General features: G+C 39.3%; 1 protein-coding gene across 1 annotated transcript; it reads right to left on the bottom strand.

Moving 5' to 3' along the window:
• Positions 1 to 13654: 13654 nt before the first annotated feature.
• On the bottom strand, positions 13655 to 16114 carry LOC145580816 (uncharacterized). The gene has a single exon (XM_081637914.1). The coding sequence runs from the start codon at positions 16112 to 16114 to the stop codon at positions 13655 to 13657; it is 2460 nt and encodes an 819-aa protein (XP_081494040.1).
• Positions 16115 to 17099: the final 985 nt, after the last annotated feature.

Here is a 17099-nt window from a genome sequence, read left to right as displayed (position 1 = left end):
ATTCCCCTATTTATAGACTAAAAATAAGCTAATTCCATCTCTACAAGGGTTAGGACAAACCCCTAACCTTGCCCCCCAAGTATCCTAACTAGAATAGGAAACTACTTCTAATTAGAATAGGAAAACTAATCCTAAATAAACTTTACTTAATTAACTAAAAATTTTCCTAATATACTTAGGAAGTTTTATAGCAACTAAATAATCAGAAAATAAACCTTATCCTAAGTGCTTAAACCAAGAAAAACCCTTTCAAGTGAAAGGTAAAAACTTGCAAGCAAAACTCAAAAAAAAAACTAAGTATAAATTTTCATCCATTTCTTATCTCCGCCGGAAAACCACCTCACGCGCTGCCCCATGTCTCACGCGCCGGCTATGGTTGAAGCTGGGTTCAAGGCAGTTCCGGGAAGGTGACGCGTGGCCCTTGGAGTGGCGTGCGGCCTTCGCAATTGCCTTTGGAAGTAAACCGCACAATTTCCTTTTCCTTGATGATCAAGTTTCCTTCTTTCCCAATTGATCTATTGGGCCTTTCCTTGTTTATTTCTTTCTTTGGACAGCCTATAATGAAGCTATTTGGACCATCTAAAAGTGTCTTGGGCCCTTCAAAAGAATTAACCTCTTGATTCACATCATTCTTCCCTTCTTCAAAAAAATTTGCCCTCAAATTCACATCATCAAAACAAGTAAAGAGGTTTGCAATGTTATATGTAGAATCTTCGTTACCACTATCAACAGAAAAGTCTTCCTTGTACTCACCGTCATCACATGCCATGGGTCCTCTATCGATCTCTTCTTTGAATACTTCTTCCCTTAGAAATAAACTTGAACTTCGATTACTATTTGGGCACTTATTATGTCCTTTATGAGACAAAGGATGTAGACTAAAACGTTTGTTCCCAACTTTCACGGAATACACATTGGTCTTTCCATCATGTTTGACTTTTCGATCAAATTGCCATGGTCTTCCCAAAAGTAAGTGACAAGCATTCATTGGAATCACATCACACCATATTTCATCCTTGTAATCTCCTATGGAGAAATTTACTAGTGCTTTCTTCTTAATTTGAAAACCCTTTGAGTCATCAAGCCAATTCACTTTATATGGTTTTGCATGATTACGAATAGGAAGGTTTAATTTACTCACCATATTAGTAGAAGCAACATTCGTGCAAGAGCCAGTATCAATGATCACATTGCAAGTTTTTTCACTAACTTTGCATCGGGTTATGAAACAAACTCTCACGTTAAGAGTTATTGGAAGTGGACTTGGCATGAAGGATCGTCCTTATCACAAGACAATTATCATCACTCTCGGGAAAAGCCTCATATTCTTCCTCATCAGTGTGGATCGTCCTTATTACAACACAATTATCATATATCAATGATCACATTGCAAGTTTTTTCACCAACTTTGCATCGGGTATGGAACAAACTCTTACGTTGAGAGTTATTGGAAGTGGACTTGGCATGAAGGATCGTCCTTATCACAAGACAATTATCATCACTCTCGGGAAAAGCCTCATCTTCTTCCTCATCAGTGTGTATCTCCTTAGCTTCGGACTTTTCATCTTCACACTCAAAGGTTATGTTTTTCTCTTCCTCTTCCATTTGTCGATATTGCTTGATTGTAAGAGCTTTCTTTGTAGCACATTGATCGGATCTATGGCCCTTTCCTTGACACTTGAAACACCTAATTCGGCTTTCAAATTCCTCTTTTGACACCTTGACAACCTTCTTTTCTCCACTTATCGAACTCTCTCCTTTGTTCTCACTAGAAAAAGTTGTGGAACTAGACTTGAAAGGCTTCGAAAAACTTTTACTTGTCTCCGTTTTTTCCTTATCCTCAAGCCAATGATTTTCGATCTTCAAGGCTAGCTTGCACACATCATTGAATGACTCATAGGAACTCAACTCAATTTTCCTAGAAATAGGTCGATTAAGACCCTTGAGGAATCTAGCAATCCGCAATTGTTCCTTCTCCTCCAAACCACAAAGAGAGGTTAGTTTTTCAAATTCAGCAATATAATCATTAACACTCTTAGTACCTTGTGACAACAAAGTGAGTCGAATGTATAGGGTTTGTTCGAAATCATGTGGAAGGTATTTAGAGCTCATCTTTTTCTTCAAAACCATGCATGTCTTAATTTTCTCCTTCCCTGCTCTAGCACGTCGAGCCTTTAAATTATCGAACCAAAATCCCTCATTCTTAGTGAGTCGAATATAAGCAATTTTGAAACGTTTAGCATCATCAAAACTCTTATAATCTGAAATTTTCTCCAATTGTCTCGCCCACTCAAGAAAGTCTTCTGGACTTCTAAGGCCAGTAAAATCATCGAGCTTGATACCCCTATCATCAATCTTAGAGTGTTTAGAATCACTCTCATCACCACTAGAAGACTCATCGTCACTGTCCTTCTTCTTTTTCTTCTCTTTAGTTTCAAGAAGCAGTTTTGCAAAAGCATCGAACCTAGAATCAGTTTGATCCTGTAGACGTTCGGTTCTTTGGTCTATGATATCAAACCTCTTCTGGAAATCATCCATGAGTCGTTTATATAACTGTTCATCCATGATGGTAACCCACACGAACCAAAGAAAACACCACAAGTTGACATAATAAAGGCAAAAACTTGTAGCAAAAGAATAAGACACTATGAATTCGTTACTGAGAGAAAGTAACCAAACTTTCCAGATTATAAATTTAATGTTTTTAGAACACACTCCAATTGGAATTTCTGGAAAAAGATCAATAACGAAGTCGCAGTAATCAAAAAGTTTCAACTGCGCAGGATTTGCGCGATTCCGGACCAGTTGAGAAAATAATTCCAGATAAAATAGTAAACGCAAACAAAAAATTCTCAAACTTTCCAGTATCAACGTAGACACACAGTAGGTCTAATTCCACGAAAGAAACACAGAAAAATTCGCAAAACAAAAGAGAAACATAATAAAACTTTAGCACATGCGAACTGTATTTTCTGGCAGCGTAGAAGTGGAGCGATTTTTCCCTTAGAACGCCTGTGCTCTGATACCAAATTAATGTATATTTAAACCCCTTAAATTAAAAAAGAATTTAAAATCACACAATAAGAATAAAGCTTCGTTCTTGATAAGAAATTCAAACCAAAAACGATTGAAAGTAACCGGATATGACCTTGAAAACAACCACTCCTGGAACGAATTCAATGCCTAATCAAACTACTTAGACTACTCCTAGAACTAAGTATTTTGATGAACAAATCTTAGACTAATCCTAGAACTAAGAATTGCACGTTCTAATTATCAAAACAACTCCTTGAATTGAAAACTAGCAAGAAAAGATTTAAGCAAAGCTAAACAATTTTTATTGAAATTAATCTGATTTTCTATGTCTCTAAGAGCCACGAAATTCCCCTATTTATAGACTAAAAATAAGCTAATTTCATCCCTACAAGGATTAGGACAAACCCCTAACCTTGCCCCCCAAGTATCCTAACTAGAATAGGAAACTACTTCTAATTAGAATAGGAAAACTAATCCTAAACAAACTTTACTTAATTAACTAAAAACTCTCCTAATATACTTAGGAAGTTTTATAGAAACTAAATAATCAGAAAATAAACCTTATCCTAAGTGCTTAAACCAAGAAAAACCCTTTCAAGTGAAAGGTAAAAACTTGCAAGCAAAACTCTAAAAAAAAACTAAGTATAAATTTTCATCCATTTCTTATCGCTGCCGGAAAACCACCTCACGCGCTGCCCCATGTTTCACACGTCGGCTATAGTTGAAGCTGGGTTCAAGGCGGTTCCGAGAAGGTGGCGCGTGGCCCTTGGAGTGGCGCGCGGCCTTCGCAATTGCCGTCGAAAGTAAACTGCACAATTTCCTTTTCCTTGATGATCAAGCTTCCTTCTTTCCCAATTGATTTATTGGACCTTTCCTTGTTTATTTCTTTCTTTGGGCAGCCTATAATGAAGCTAATTGGACCATCTAAAAGTGTCTTAGGCCCTTCAAAAGAATTAACCTCTTGATTCACATCACTAACTGTCTCAGATCATGCCCTCAGTGCTGTTCTCCTTGCTGAGAGAGACGGCACTCAGCTCCCAGTCTATTTCATTAGCCATGTGCTCAGAAATGCTGAACTACGGTACCCCATGGTTGAAAATTTGGCCTCGTTCTTTACATGGCTGTTAAGAAGTTCAAACCTTATTTCTTGGCACATCCGGTTGTGGTCTATACAGACCAACCCCTCAAGCGGCCAATGACAACCTTGGAGTCATCCGGTAGAATGCTCAAGTGGGCAATTGAAGTGCAAAGCCTTGAAATCACTTACGAACCAAGAAAGGCAGTGAAGGGTCAGGCGTTTGCCGACTTCATTGTCAAAATGACAAGGCCAGTTGTTCCGAACAATCCAAGTCAGGTTTGGAAAGTATATGTAGACGGGAGCTCTACTGTGAACGGCTGTGGTGCAGGCATAATCTGTCAGTCTCATGAGGGGGACATATATGAGTATGCACAATGGTTTAAGTTTCAAGCCTCAAACAACGAGGTAGAATATGAAGTCCTACTAGCCGATATCTACATGTGTAAGGCGGCAGGGGCAATAAAAATTGACGCTTGCTTTGATTCACAGTTGGTCGTAAGCCAATACCATAGTGACTATGAGGCCACTGTAATACCCCGTATTTTTATTCGTATTTTATTTAAAATAAGTATTTTATAGGATATTTAAATAATTTGAAATGAATTATTTATGATATTTTAATTATTTATTTTAAACAAGTTTGGAAATATTTTATAAAAGGAAAGTTTTATTTAATTAATTATTTTATTAAGTTGGAATTTAATTTATGAAAGTTTTATTTTAGTAAAGTTTAATTAGGAAAGGGATTAAGAAAGAGTAAAAAGGGAAAGTTTAAGTAAGAAGGGTTTCTAGAGAAAGGGGTATAAATATTCAACACTTGGGCAAATTAAACTTTGCCCATAGTGGAGAAAACCAAAGGTAAACTTTCTCTCCCTTCTCCTTTATTTTTCTCTTTTTCTTTCTTTTTCCCCTTCCCTTTTTTTTTTGGATCACCACCGCCGGCCACCACCACCACCAGTGCCAGCCGATAGCAGCGACGGCGCCACTAGCAGCTGGTAGTAGCCGGCTGTGGTGCCGGTCAGCTGTCCGGCCATCATATTCTCAAAAGAAAAAAATTTAATCTTTTGTTTTTATTTTTGTTTAAACCTTAGATCTAATTATAAATTATGGGTTTTGTGTTAATTTTATGATGATATATATTATGCATGGTGCAAATTAATTTTCAGATTTTAATTCTAATAAAAAAGCCCAATTTTGAAACCCTAGATTCATGAATAATTGATTATTGAAGGATTATGATTTAGGGTGGTTTAAACCTTTAATTTAAGAGTTTTAAAGCATAATTACAGCAAGTTTTTATTTATATATATATTGCTGGAATTTTTGGTAGTATGCAAAAAATCAAGTTTCTTTAAAGAATTTTAATTACCCATTAATTGAGATTAAAGTATGAGGTTTTAAATAAAATTTCAGCTTGTTTTAATTAATTTATGAGTGGTTTAATAAGATTATATATTGCTGGAAATTTGTGTAGAGTGGATTTTAATGCTCTATTATGATTTTAATTTGTAGGAGACTTTGAATTGAGTGATTTCTATTAGTCGTGGTGATATTAAGATCGTATTCAAGGTAGGTTCGGGCACTTAGCATATTTTTGATGATATAGTGGCATGCTAGATTATGATTGGAAATTGTGGTTTGGTTGTTTTTGATGATTGAATTATAAAGCATGATTTATTTGTGATGGATTATTGATTTGGAAATAATCGTTTGGGATGTTAAATATGAACCACACTTTTATTTATGGCATGATAGAAAGCATGTTTAATTAAACTAAATGTTTAATTTGGTTTGAAATATTAAAAGGGAATTGTATTATGGTTCATATAATTTTTATTGATGCTATAAGCATGGGAAAGGAGCTATGTAAGTGTCTATGTACACGAGGAATAAATTGTATGTTGGTGCCTTAGTGCACTTAAGGTGTTTTTAACACCAAGGGATAGGATTTTTGGCGCATTAAGCGTTTAAGGTGTCTTTGACACCGATGTAGATTTAAAAAGGGTTCAACATTAAATATTATGTGGTCATTGATTATTCAAGAATTAAATTGGAGTGTTTAATTCTTTGAATAATTATTATGATTGAATTATTATATTTTGAGAGTCATCACCAAGTTTAATAATATGTAAATAACGTAAAGTGAAAGTGATTACGCACCAAAACTCTTGGAACGCATGTACCTTGAGTATGAACATATGGGGGGAGTTATGGGGTTTTATATTTAACCATAACTTCTACCGGGAGTACAAGACGCTATATTTTCCTTTTATTATTATGCGCAGGAATTCCGCCACTTACGAGTGGTTCTTTTATATTGGCACGGTTAGCTCCCGTGTTAGTACCCCTTTATTGGGGCAAGTTAGGGGAGAAACCCATTCGATACGTAATCAAAACTAAATAAATTATTTACTTACTTAGTTGAGAAGTTTTGTTGTATGTTGTGTGCTTGAAAACAGGTGCAACAAGGTAAGTTGTGTGTTAATAGGTAAAAGCATGTTAGTGTGTTTAACTACACTTTTGTACTCAGCTTTGCTAATTGTGTGTTTGTGTGTTTGTTGGCCTTGTCTTTACCTTGGCCCTACAATGACCCATTTTTAAAGGAGAGTAGTGGAAACAAGTAGAGAGAACCTTTTTAGGTGATGAAGCATATTCATGATGGGCGTGAGCGAAGAGCAAATCATGCTAGTTTCCATAAGTTTATGATATGTTTATTGCTTTAATTATTTTATGATATTATTGTTTGTGAGACTAACGCAACGGTTTTGAATTTGGTTTGGTTTTGTTGAGGGCCTACAATGGTTCCAAGTTGTAGGTTTGACTATGTTTTACTTTGGTTGACTTTACTTTTGTTGGTTAACTTTTTAAGTTGAGTCGTTTTAAATATTTTAAAGGAGAGTCTTCCGCTGTGTGTCTTTGATAGTTGTCTTAGCCGTTTTCACAGTGGCGTTTTTGTCTTAGATTTTCCTATTTAAAGTTTTAAACAGGGCAAAACAGGTATTTTAAATGAAAGGAATTTCTAGGGTGTTACAAAGTGGTATCTGGGAGCTTTGGTTGAGATTTTATTACCACTAAAGCCAAAAACGTGTTTTAAAGTGTTTTAATTTGAAGCATGACCAAGTACTTATTTATTTGTAGATTTCTAAAAGGAGGTATTTTATTTAATTTTATTTTGAGAAGATTAAATATTTTTATTTATTAAATTAAAACCCGAATTTTTTTTTTATTTTGACAAAGGTCCGAATTTTTTTTATAGGGAGGTCCAAATTTTTTTATATTTTTTATTTTTTAGGGTGTCCGAAAATTTATTTTTTTAGGGGGGGGGGGGGCCAAAATTTTTCTTGGTCTTTTTTATTATTAATTTCGAAAATTTTATTTAAGAGGAGTCAAACATATTTTTTTTAGATTGTTCATTTTGCAGGTAAGCAAGGATTGAGGTAAGTATTATGTGTTAAAAGCTTTTAAAGCATGTTGCACTAGTAGAAAAAATGCTATTTGTAACGCTCTAGTAGTAACTGGCATAAATTATGTTAGTTACTATAAGAGTATTAGTAGCTGACATAGATAACGCGGGTTACAAATAAGTTATTATTAGTAACTAGCATAACCAAGGACAGTTACAAATAGAAGGTCAATGATAGGCTGACCAACTATTTGTAAGGTGCATAAAAAAAGCAGGTTACAAATAATAAGTCAGAGTTTATTAACTTTATTAATTGTAACAAGCTTTATTAAGGTTAGTTACTAATGCTAGCACAATACTAAACAATACTACACACGAGTACACGACTCACACTTCACTGTTTTTTATTTTTTAAAAAAAATTCTACGCTTCCTCCGTTCCCCTTTCATTCCTTATTTTTCTTTTTCCCCATTTTTTCATATAAACCCACAACTTCTCTCTCCTCTAAATCTGCTCTAAACCTCCTCCAAAACTCTTTTAAAGCTTCTCCAAAAGTCATTCATCAAGAATAATATCATCAAGGTATGTCTCGATCTCCACCTAATTTATGTATTTTTAATTAATTATAAGTGATTATTTTATTAAAAGGACTAAAAAGAATTATAGGGTACAAATCATTAGGTAAATTAAACCAAACAATCATCTAAAAAGAATCTATCTCTAAAACCTTGTTCTTATCCTACCGCTTCCCACTGTTTCCATCACGCACTTGGCCCAGCTTTCGTCTCGTCGGCGATCGGCAGCCCCCTCCTCTTCTATCGCCGGCCAGCCCTATAGTTAGCCTTTTAGTTAGTGTGTTGGTTCTAGCGATAATTTTGAAGCTCTTGTTTATCTTGCGATTGTCGTGGGTGGTTTCAGTGAGTTATGCTTCCTTTTGCTCTTCTTTTAGTTATTTTAATTTTCTTTATTGCCTTAATAAATTTCTATTTTATGGTTGGCTGCCAGCTCGTTCAAATCCGAGAGACCAGAACCAGACGGGTTGAGGGTTTTTTTACTAAATTTTGGTAGTGGTGATAGTTGTTTTCATGGATTTGCTGTACTTTTGTTGTTTTCATGGATTTCCTGTACTTTTGTTGTTTATTATGTGTGAGGGATTTGGGGTCTTTCTTTTTTCAGTGGAGGTTCGGGTTGTAGATCGGGGTTTAGTTTGTTGGTTCCAAAATCAAGTTCTAGAATTTTGGTTCCGATGTTGGTGTGTGGCACCTATGGTCTGTAGTTGCTAGAGTTTTAGTTTATGGGTGATGAAAGAGATCTTTGGAGAAACAATTCAGGATTCTCATGGAAATTCTCAGCTTACATTATTTTAAATTGATTGATAAATTAATTGACAATTAAGAAATTGGGTATTTGTTTAATGCATTGCATTTGGGCACTAATACAAACCAACAATTATGCTCTTATATACAACATTGGGTGTGATTTTATTTGTTTCACTTGTATTTGGTTGTGTTGCTCCCAATTTTGTATAATTTTTTTACAATTGAAGTTTGATTTCTGCATTTTCAATGCTAATTTAGGTTTAATTTTCTGTTTTTAGAACTTAATCTTCCAAAAATATAAAGGTGAATAGGTGAGTATTAGAAGAGTAAGGCTATTTCCTTGATCTTTTAATTGAGCTGCAGTTTGGTTGAAATTGCCTCTATTGTCAATGTTGAAGCGTCAGATGATGCTACTACTTGGATTGAGAGATATATGGGGATTGGGGCATGTAGTTTCCCTTCGTGCTTAATCAAAAGGCCTTTGGTTATTTCATGTAGTAAGATTACCTGAGTTGCTCATATAAAGAGAATTGTAAAGCCGGGATTAAGTCTAATGAATGTGGTATCACTTTTTAAATTGTGTTGCTAGTATTTCGGTAGATCTTTCATGGTCATTAAATTGAAAGTCGTAATATCAATAGATTTGGGCCTGGGCAATGCATTGAATTATTGCGTGAATAAGATCTATGCATGAATGTCATGATCAAATGTGTGTGTGTTTTTTATATTTTTTTTAAAAATTGTTTTTTATGTATTATATTTCAAAAGGATAATTTATTACATTATTTAGTGGTATAGATTTTAGCATATAAATTTTAAGTTGTAGGTTCAAGACTTCAAGTCATGTACGATTCATATCTTTTTTGCTTGTTTAGGAACACCTATTAATCTATAGTACAGGAAAATTCTTGTAATTTTTCTAGCTCTTGTTGTGGCTAACATGATTATTGAAAATGTTCAAAACGTACGCAATAATTAATTTAAGGGTTGATCTCTATTTTCTTTGTTAATTATTGGTTTGGCTATCTCATATATCATAGTGTTTCCTCATTAGGATGACTACTTTTTAGGTCAGCACCTTTTGTAACTAGTATTGTGGACGTTAAGATTTTGTATCAGCACTCTCTTCATGCAAAGGTTTTTAGATGGAGTGTAATTATCTTGTGAACTCTTGGTCTTAAGAAGGTTATTGGAATGTATACAAGCAATGGAGTAGGAAGTATTTGTGTTGTGTGCTTGTTTCCCTATGGGTTTTATTTGTTACTTGTTAGTTGTTACTATGACTACAACCTATTTTCTGGTCTCTCAATCTCCTCACTCTGTGTTACAAGTACTGATTTAATTATTAAATTAAAACACACAATATAAAATTTTTCTTCATTGTTGAACCTTGTCAACTCAAGTGCTTATACACTAGAGCATTAATTAATGATGAAAAAGAATCTTACAATAATTGTCTAAATGAATGAAATTTATAGTACTATAGCTCTCTTATTCAATAGCAATATAAGCATGAGTTGACTTACCAAATAGCCTTACGATCTAACTAGATGTTGACATGTCAAAGTCTACATAACTAACCTCAATTTTCTGTTACATGAGTTCCTATTCTCTACTTGGATGGAATTGAGTAAAGGACCACTGTCTAATATGGCTGACCACTTAATTCTGATTCCCTATAGTACTTAAAATTTTGGCATGCCTTATTTAAATATTCTAGAGTGAGTATATTTCTTTCTTTCATAGAATTTTAAGCACAAAAATATGACCTCGTAGCTATTAATAAATATTGTGCAGGCTTGTCTAATGCCTAACCAGCTAGCAATGAAGTGATTTTTGTGCACCTATCAAGTTTGCTTGTCCTTTTTTTCATTGAGAAGATTTCTTTATTTCTTTGATTTTTATTTTTCTCATTTATTTTTTAAAGGTTCAGAACTGGTTGACACAACTGAAGTCGTGCAAGAGCAGGAGAGTTTCGATCTTGAAGCAAAATGTGAAGGGGTCGTTGGAGCGTGTTATGAACCAACTTCCAATCGCCGGAGATTAATAATTAATTGTAATAATAATAATAAGAAGGCTTAATTCTTGTTGATTAATTAAAGTGAACGATTACAAGGGATAACGGAAGTAACTTGAGGTTACCAATCTCCGGCAACTTGAGGTTGCTACTCTCTAGTGTTTCCTTACAATTTTCTCGATGTCTTCACTAATCATACTACTACATTACTTATACTACTACTTAGGAGTCACATGTGACTTAATTACTACTTTAAGAAAAACCATACATAACATAATTGAAGCTGCTTGTTCTTCTTTCCTTCTTCTACTCTTAATTACTCTTGTCTTTAGCTCTTTGTTGTGTTTGACCTCTTGCTCATCCCTCCCCTGTTTCTGCTGCTTCCTTGCTCTTCTCGGTATTCTCCCCTTGACCACGGTTGTCAACCTTACCCCTACGATGGTAGACTCGAATAGGTGGAGCTACATTTGGGTTCATCACATTACCCGCCGCCTCGAGATTCACCTTGTCCTCAAGGTGAAAGGTGGGAAAACGATCCTTGATGGTGGTGGCCTCCTCCCAAGTAGCTTCGAACGGTGGCAGCCCTTTCCATTTGATAAGGACCTCCGTTTGAGTCCCCTGACCCTTCTGTCCTGTGCGCACTTCCAATATTTCCTCTGGTTCAACCACCATCACTAACTCGGATGTAAGCTGCTCCGGAATTGTCGGATTGACTGGTGCCGTTCCAATTGCTTTCTTCAATTGCGAAATGTGAAATACCGGATGAATTTGACAATGCGCCGGCAATTCTAATTTGTACGCCACCTTCCCTATTCTCTTCACCACCGGAAACGGCCCATAAAACCTCGCCGCTAATTTTTCATTGGGTCTTCTGGCCAAAGATTGCTGCCGATACGGTTGTAGCTTCAAATAGACCTGCTGCCCTACCTCAAAGCACTCGTCCCGCCGCTTTTGATCGGCCCGTTCCTTCATCCCTTGTTGAGCCTTTAACAGAGTCAGCCGCAATTCATCCAATAACAGATCCCTTTCCCTCAATCCTTCTTCTAGAGTATCCATCGGAGTGCGGTTGTTACCAAATCGCCACAACTTCGGTGGGTCCCGGCCATAGACGATCTTGAATGGTGAGAGCTTGGTGGTTGAGTGTGGGGCCGTGTTGTAAGAGTATTCAGCCCACGGAAGCCATTGAGCCCATGTCTTGGGCTTATCCGCCACGAAGCAGCGAAGGTACGACTCAAGGACCTTGTTGACGATCTCGGTCTGTCCGTCGGTCTGTGGATGGTGGGCGGTGCTACGGAGTAAGTTCGTCCCTTGAAGACGGAACAACTCCTTCCAAAATATACTCATAAACACCTTGTCTCGGTCAGAAACTATGGTGGAAGGAAAGCCGTGCAATCTCACCACATCCCTGACAAAATAATCGGCCACCCTAAGAGCATTAAAGGGGTGTTTGAGGCCGATGAAGTGGCCGTACTTCGAAAAGCGATCCACTACCACAAGAACAGCGTCTATCCCCTTCGAATTCGGTAGCACTTCGATAAAATCCATCGATATGTCTTCCCACACCATTGTCGGAACCGGTAGTGGCTGAAGTAACCCTAGCGGATGTTGTTGAACCACCTTACTTCGTTGACAGACCTCACAACTCCGCACGAAATCCCCTATCTGTCTTCTCATTCCAGACCAATACCAATCAGTGGCTATCCGCAAGTATGTCTTCACTTCGCTGTTGTGGCCGGCGGTGGCGGTGGCGTGGTACTCATGGAGCAAGGTTGGGATGATGAACGATGATTTGGGAATTACCCACCTGTTCTTGTATAAGACTCTTTTTCCTTCTAATGAAAACCCAGTAAGAACTTCCTTATTGGACTCAAGGCCCAACTTAATTTGTTGAAGCCACTGATCTTTCTCTATTTCTCCCTCCAACTTAGCCCAGTCAATATGACAAGAGTGTATCATGGTGGTCAATTGAACCTCGGCTTGACCCTTGCGAGATAAGGCATCGGCAACCCGATTTGAAGCCCCCGGCTTATATTGGACTTCAAAATCGAACCCAACTAACTTCCGTAACCACTTTTGATATTCCCCTCCAACCTCTCGTTGTTGAGTCAAATATCGAAGACTTTGTTGATCACTTCTCACAATAAAATGCATACCCATCAAGTAGTGTTTCCACTTCAGTATAGCCATGCAAACCGCCATCAATTCCTTCTCGTAGATGGACTTCCCTTGACCCCGAACACCCAAGAGCTTACTAAAGTAAGCGATAGGTCGCCCCTCTTGCATAAGGACGGCCCCCAACCCGAAACCCGAAGCATCGGTTTCCAAGACGAATTGTTTACCAAAATCCGGCATTGTCAACACCGGAGCGGTGGTCATCGCCATCTTCAACCTCTCGAACGCTTGCCTTGCCTCATCACCCCACGCAAATGCATCTTTTTTGAGTTGGGAAGTAAGTGGGCCAGCAATGTTAGCATATTGGGCCACAAACTTCCTATAGTAACCAGTGAGCCCAAGAAATCCCCTTAACTCCTTGATATTCTTTGGGCTGGGCCAATCTAATATGGCCTTGACTTTGTCTTCATCCATTGCTACCCCATGAAGAGAAATAACGTGACCCAAGTAAGCAATTCTTTGCTTACCAAATTCACACTTCTTGTAATTAGCGTACAAGGAGTGTTCTGCCAACTTTTCTAACACCAACCTCAAATGCTCATGGTGTTCTTCCTCATTCGAACTATAGACAAGAATGTCATCGAAAAAGACCAACACAAACCGCCGGAGAAAAGGCCGGAATATGTCATTCATAAGTGATTGGAAGGTGACGGGGCATTAGTGAGGCCAAACGACATCACTAAGAACTCATAATTACCCTCGTGAGTACGAAAAGCCGTCTTATGAGTGTCATCGGGCTTAACCCGAATTTGATGATAACCGGACTTCAAGTCCAATTTCGAAAATATGGATGCTCCATGTAACTCATCGAGTAGCTCATCAATAACCGGGATTGGATATTTATCGGGCACGGTCTCCCTATTAAGTGCCCGGTAATCCACACAAAATCGCCAACTCCCATCTTTCTTCTTAACTAGTAGAACGGGACTTGAGAACGGGCTTGTAGAGGGCTTAATAATTCCGGCTTCAAGCATTTCCCGGATCAACCTCTCGATTTCGTCCTTTTGAGCGTGAGCATACCGATATGGTCTCACACTTACGGGGTCACTCTTCTCCTTCAATACAATTGAGTGTTCATGCCCCCTACTTGGAGGTAAGCCTTGGGGCATTTTAAACACTGCTTCAAATTCTTGCAATAAGCCACTAAGAAAGGATGGAGCTGGGCCCAATTCTGAAGGCCCATTTGAGGACTCAACTTGATTAATTTCAACCAGAAGCCCACCCTTTTGCTTTCCCAAAGTTCGTATCATAGCCTTTAGAGAAATTGAGGACTTCTCTAAGGTTGGGTCGCCGGTGAGAACCACGACCGCTCCGGCCACCGTGAAACGCATCTCATGCGTTTTCCAATTGGTGGTTACTACCCCTAGCTTCTCTAACCATTGGACTCCGAGTATTATGTCCGCATTTCCCAGCCCGAGGGGAAGGAAATCATCAATCACCGTCACTCCGCCGGACAATTTAATTCGAACACCAAGACATACACCTTCTCCTCTCACGGTGTCACCGTTTCCTAGTGAAACCTCAAAGTCCCCACCTTGTGTCACCGGAATCTTCGCCTCCTCAACCACCTTGGCCGAGATAAAGTTGTGAGTCGCACCCGGGTCCACCATTACCACTACCTCACGACCCCTCACCTCCCCTTTGACCTTCATGGTCTTCGGGTTTGAAATGCCCACCACGGAGCATAGCGATACTCCAACCGGAACTTCCCCTTCATCTTCATACTCCTCCCCTTCACCCAAATTGTCGGTTTCCCCATTACCACCTTCGCCGGCGGCGATAAGAACACTTAACTCCTTCCTCTTGCACCGGTGTCCTATTCCCCACCTTTCATCGCACCGGAAACAAAGGCCCTTGGCCCTCCGATCTTGAAGCTCCGACTCGGTCAAGCGCCTTGTTGACCCCACCGTTTGACTAGCCGGAATGGAGCTGAGTTGACCTTGGTTCACCGAGCCTTGGGGTGGCTCAGGTGCTCTGGGCCACAATTTTGGGCCTGCGGGCAGCCCATATGTTTTAATGAGGCCTGAGTTTACCCCACTCCTTTTTAGTGGGCTGCTAGTATTTGACCCACCAAAATTGGACCCTCCAATCGTTGACCCACCCTTCCATCCTCCTCCTACTGGCTTCTTTTCTTGGCTAAATTTGTTTCGTTCTTCGATCCTCACAGCCACCTCCATTGCTCTCTCCAAACTCGCCGGATTGAGCAACCTTAACTCCGCTTTGACATCCTTACGGAGGCCATTGATGAACTGCCCCAGCATAATACTCTCCGGAATATCTTCCAACGGAGCCGCCGTTTCAATGAACCGCCGCCTATACTCCATCACCGTCCCTCCTTCTTGTTGCACGGCCAACCACTGTTCGTGGAGGGAGCCAGAATTGGACGGCCTAAACTCGTTCAAGAGTCGTTGCTTGAGGTCCGGCCACCCGTAAAACGGCCGCCGTTTTTGCTCCCACTGAAACCACTTCAACGCTGCTCCGTCCATGGCTACCACCGTCACCTCCATCTTCTCTCTCTCCGATAGGTGGTAAACCTCAAAATACATCTCCGCTCTTGTTATCCAATTGTCGGGATCAATTCCGTCGAAGGTGGGTATCTCCAGCTTGCGGTGCTGCCATCGGGCTCCGCCACCGCCGCGCCACCCACCCGGCTCAAGGGGGTGCCATTCCTCCTCCTCATGCGAACGCGCTTCCACCGGGGAACGCACACGCTCCTGTTCTGGTTGCGAGCTATTCTCCCCGACGATCGGAACGAATGGGGTGTTTGATTGTGGCTGGGTTTGCTTGAGTTTCTCTAACTCTCGCTGTAATTTGGTAACATTAGTGCGGTCGATTGCCCCTCGGTTGGTGACTTCTGCTCTGATTTGGTCAACGCGACGCTCCAGCCGGAAGGTAGCTGCCGCCACCGCCTCTTCAGTTTTCTTCCGTTCATCCTCCATCGCCGCCTTCACGGCCGCTGCTACTACTCGGGTAATAGTGTCTTCATCCCCTGGTGGCTGCAACCTTCCTTCAATCGCCGTTAGCTGCGCCTTCAAGCCGGTAAGTATTTCTTCCACGGCGCTCAGCCGCTGCTCGGTGTTGCCCGCCATGACCGTGCCTGCTCTGATACCAATTAGTTATGAACCAACTTCCGATCGCCGGAGATTAATAATTAATTGTAATAATAATAATAAGAAGGCTTAATTCTTGTTGATTAATTAAAGTGAACGATTATAAGGGATAACGGAAGTAACTTGAGGTTACCAATCTCCGGCAACTTGAGGTTGCTACTCTCTAGTGTTTCCTTACAAATTTCTCGATATCTTCACTAATCATACTACTACATTACTTATACTACTACTTAGGAGTCACATGTGACTTAATTACTACTTTAAGAAAAACCATACATAACATAATTGAAGCTGCTTGTTCTTCTTTCCTTCTTCTACTCTTAATTACTCTTGTCTTTAGCTCTTTGTTGTGTTTGACCTCTTGCTCATCCCTCCCCTGTTTCTGCTGCTTCCTTGCTCTTCTCGGTATTCTCCCCTTGACCACGGTTGTCAACCTTACCCCTACGATGGTAGACTCGAATAGGTGGAGCTACATTTGGGTTCATCACAGAGCGCTATCTGGTCATGAAATACCACCCATTGAAGTGAAGACTGCCTCATCTAAGCCAAATACTCCCAATTTTCAAATTTTCTTCTGTCTTGTTTTTTACGTTTATTTTCTGACATTGAAATGATATTTTCCCTATGTTTTAGGCCCAAAAGAAATTAGTGCAACTCGTGTCCAGGGACATCCTAATAGTTTTAAGTCTAACACAAAGCCTGGAGGACCTGTGGGAATCTGGTCAGTTTTTGATGAGAAATCAGCTTCTTCTAGGCCATGTGCACACAAATCTCCATCAACACCTACACATGTTGACTTATGCTATTCTGATGATGATGGCGAACTAACTTCACCAGAGGGACTTAAAAGGAAGCTCTGAGTGCTCTTATTTTTGCTCTTTGGATACATCAGGTCAGCCAACCTCTTAGCTATACTTGAGTTGGTTTTAGAAATGGTTTGTGTGAATCTGAATAAGTTATTGAG

The sequence above is a fragment of the Chenopodium album genome, chromosome 15, assembly GCF_948465745.1.
Source record: "Chenopodium album chromosome 15, dcCheAlbu1.1, whole genome shotgun sequence".
Classification (NCBI taxonomy): domain Eukaryota; kingdom Viridiplantae; phylum Streptophyta; class Magnoliopsida; order Caryophyllales; family Amaranthaceae; genus Chenopodium; species Chenopodium album.
This window is presented reverse-complemented; position numbering and strand designations above follow the sequence as displayed.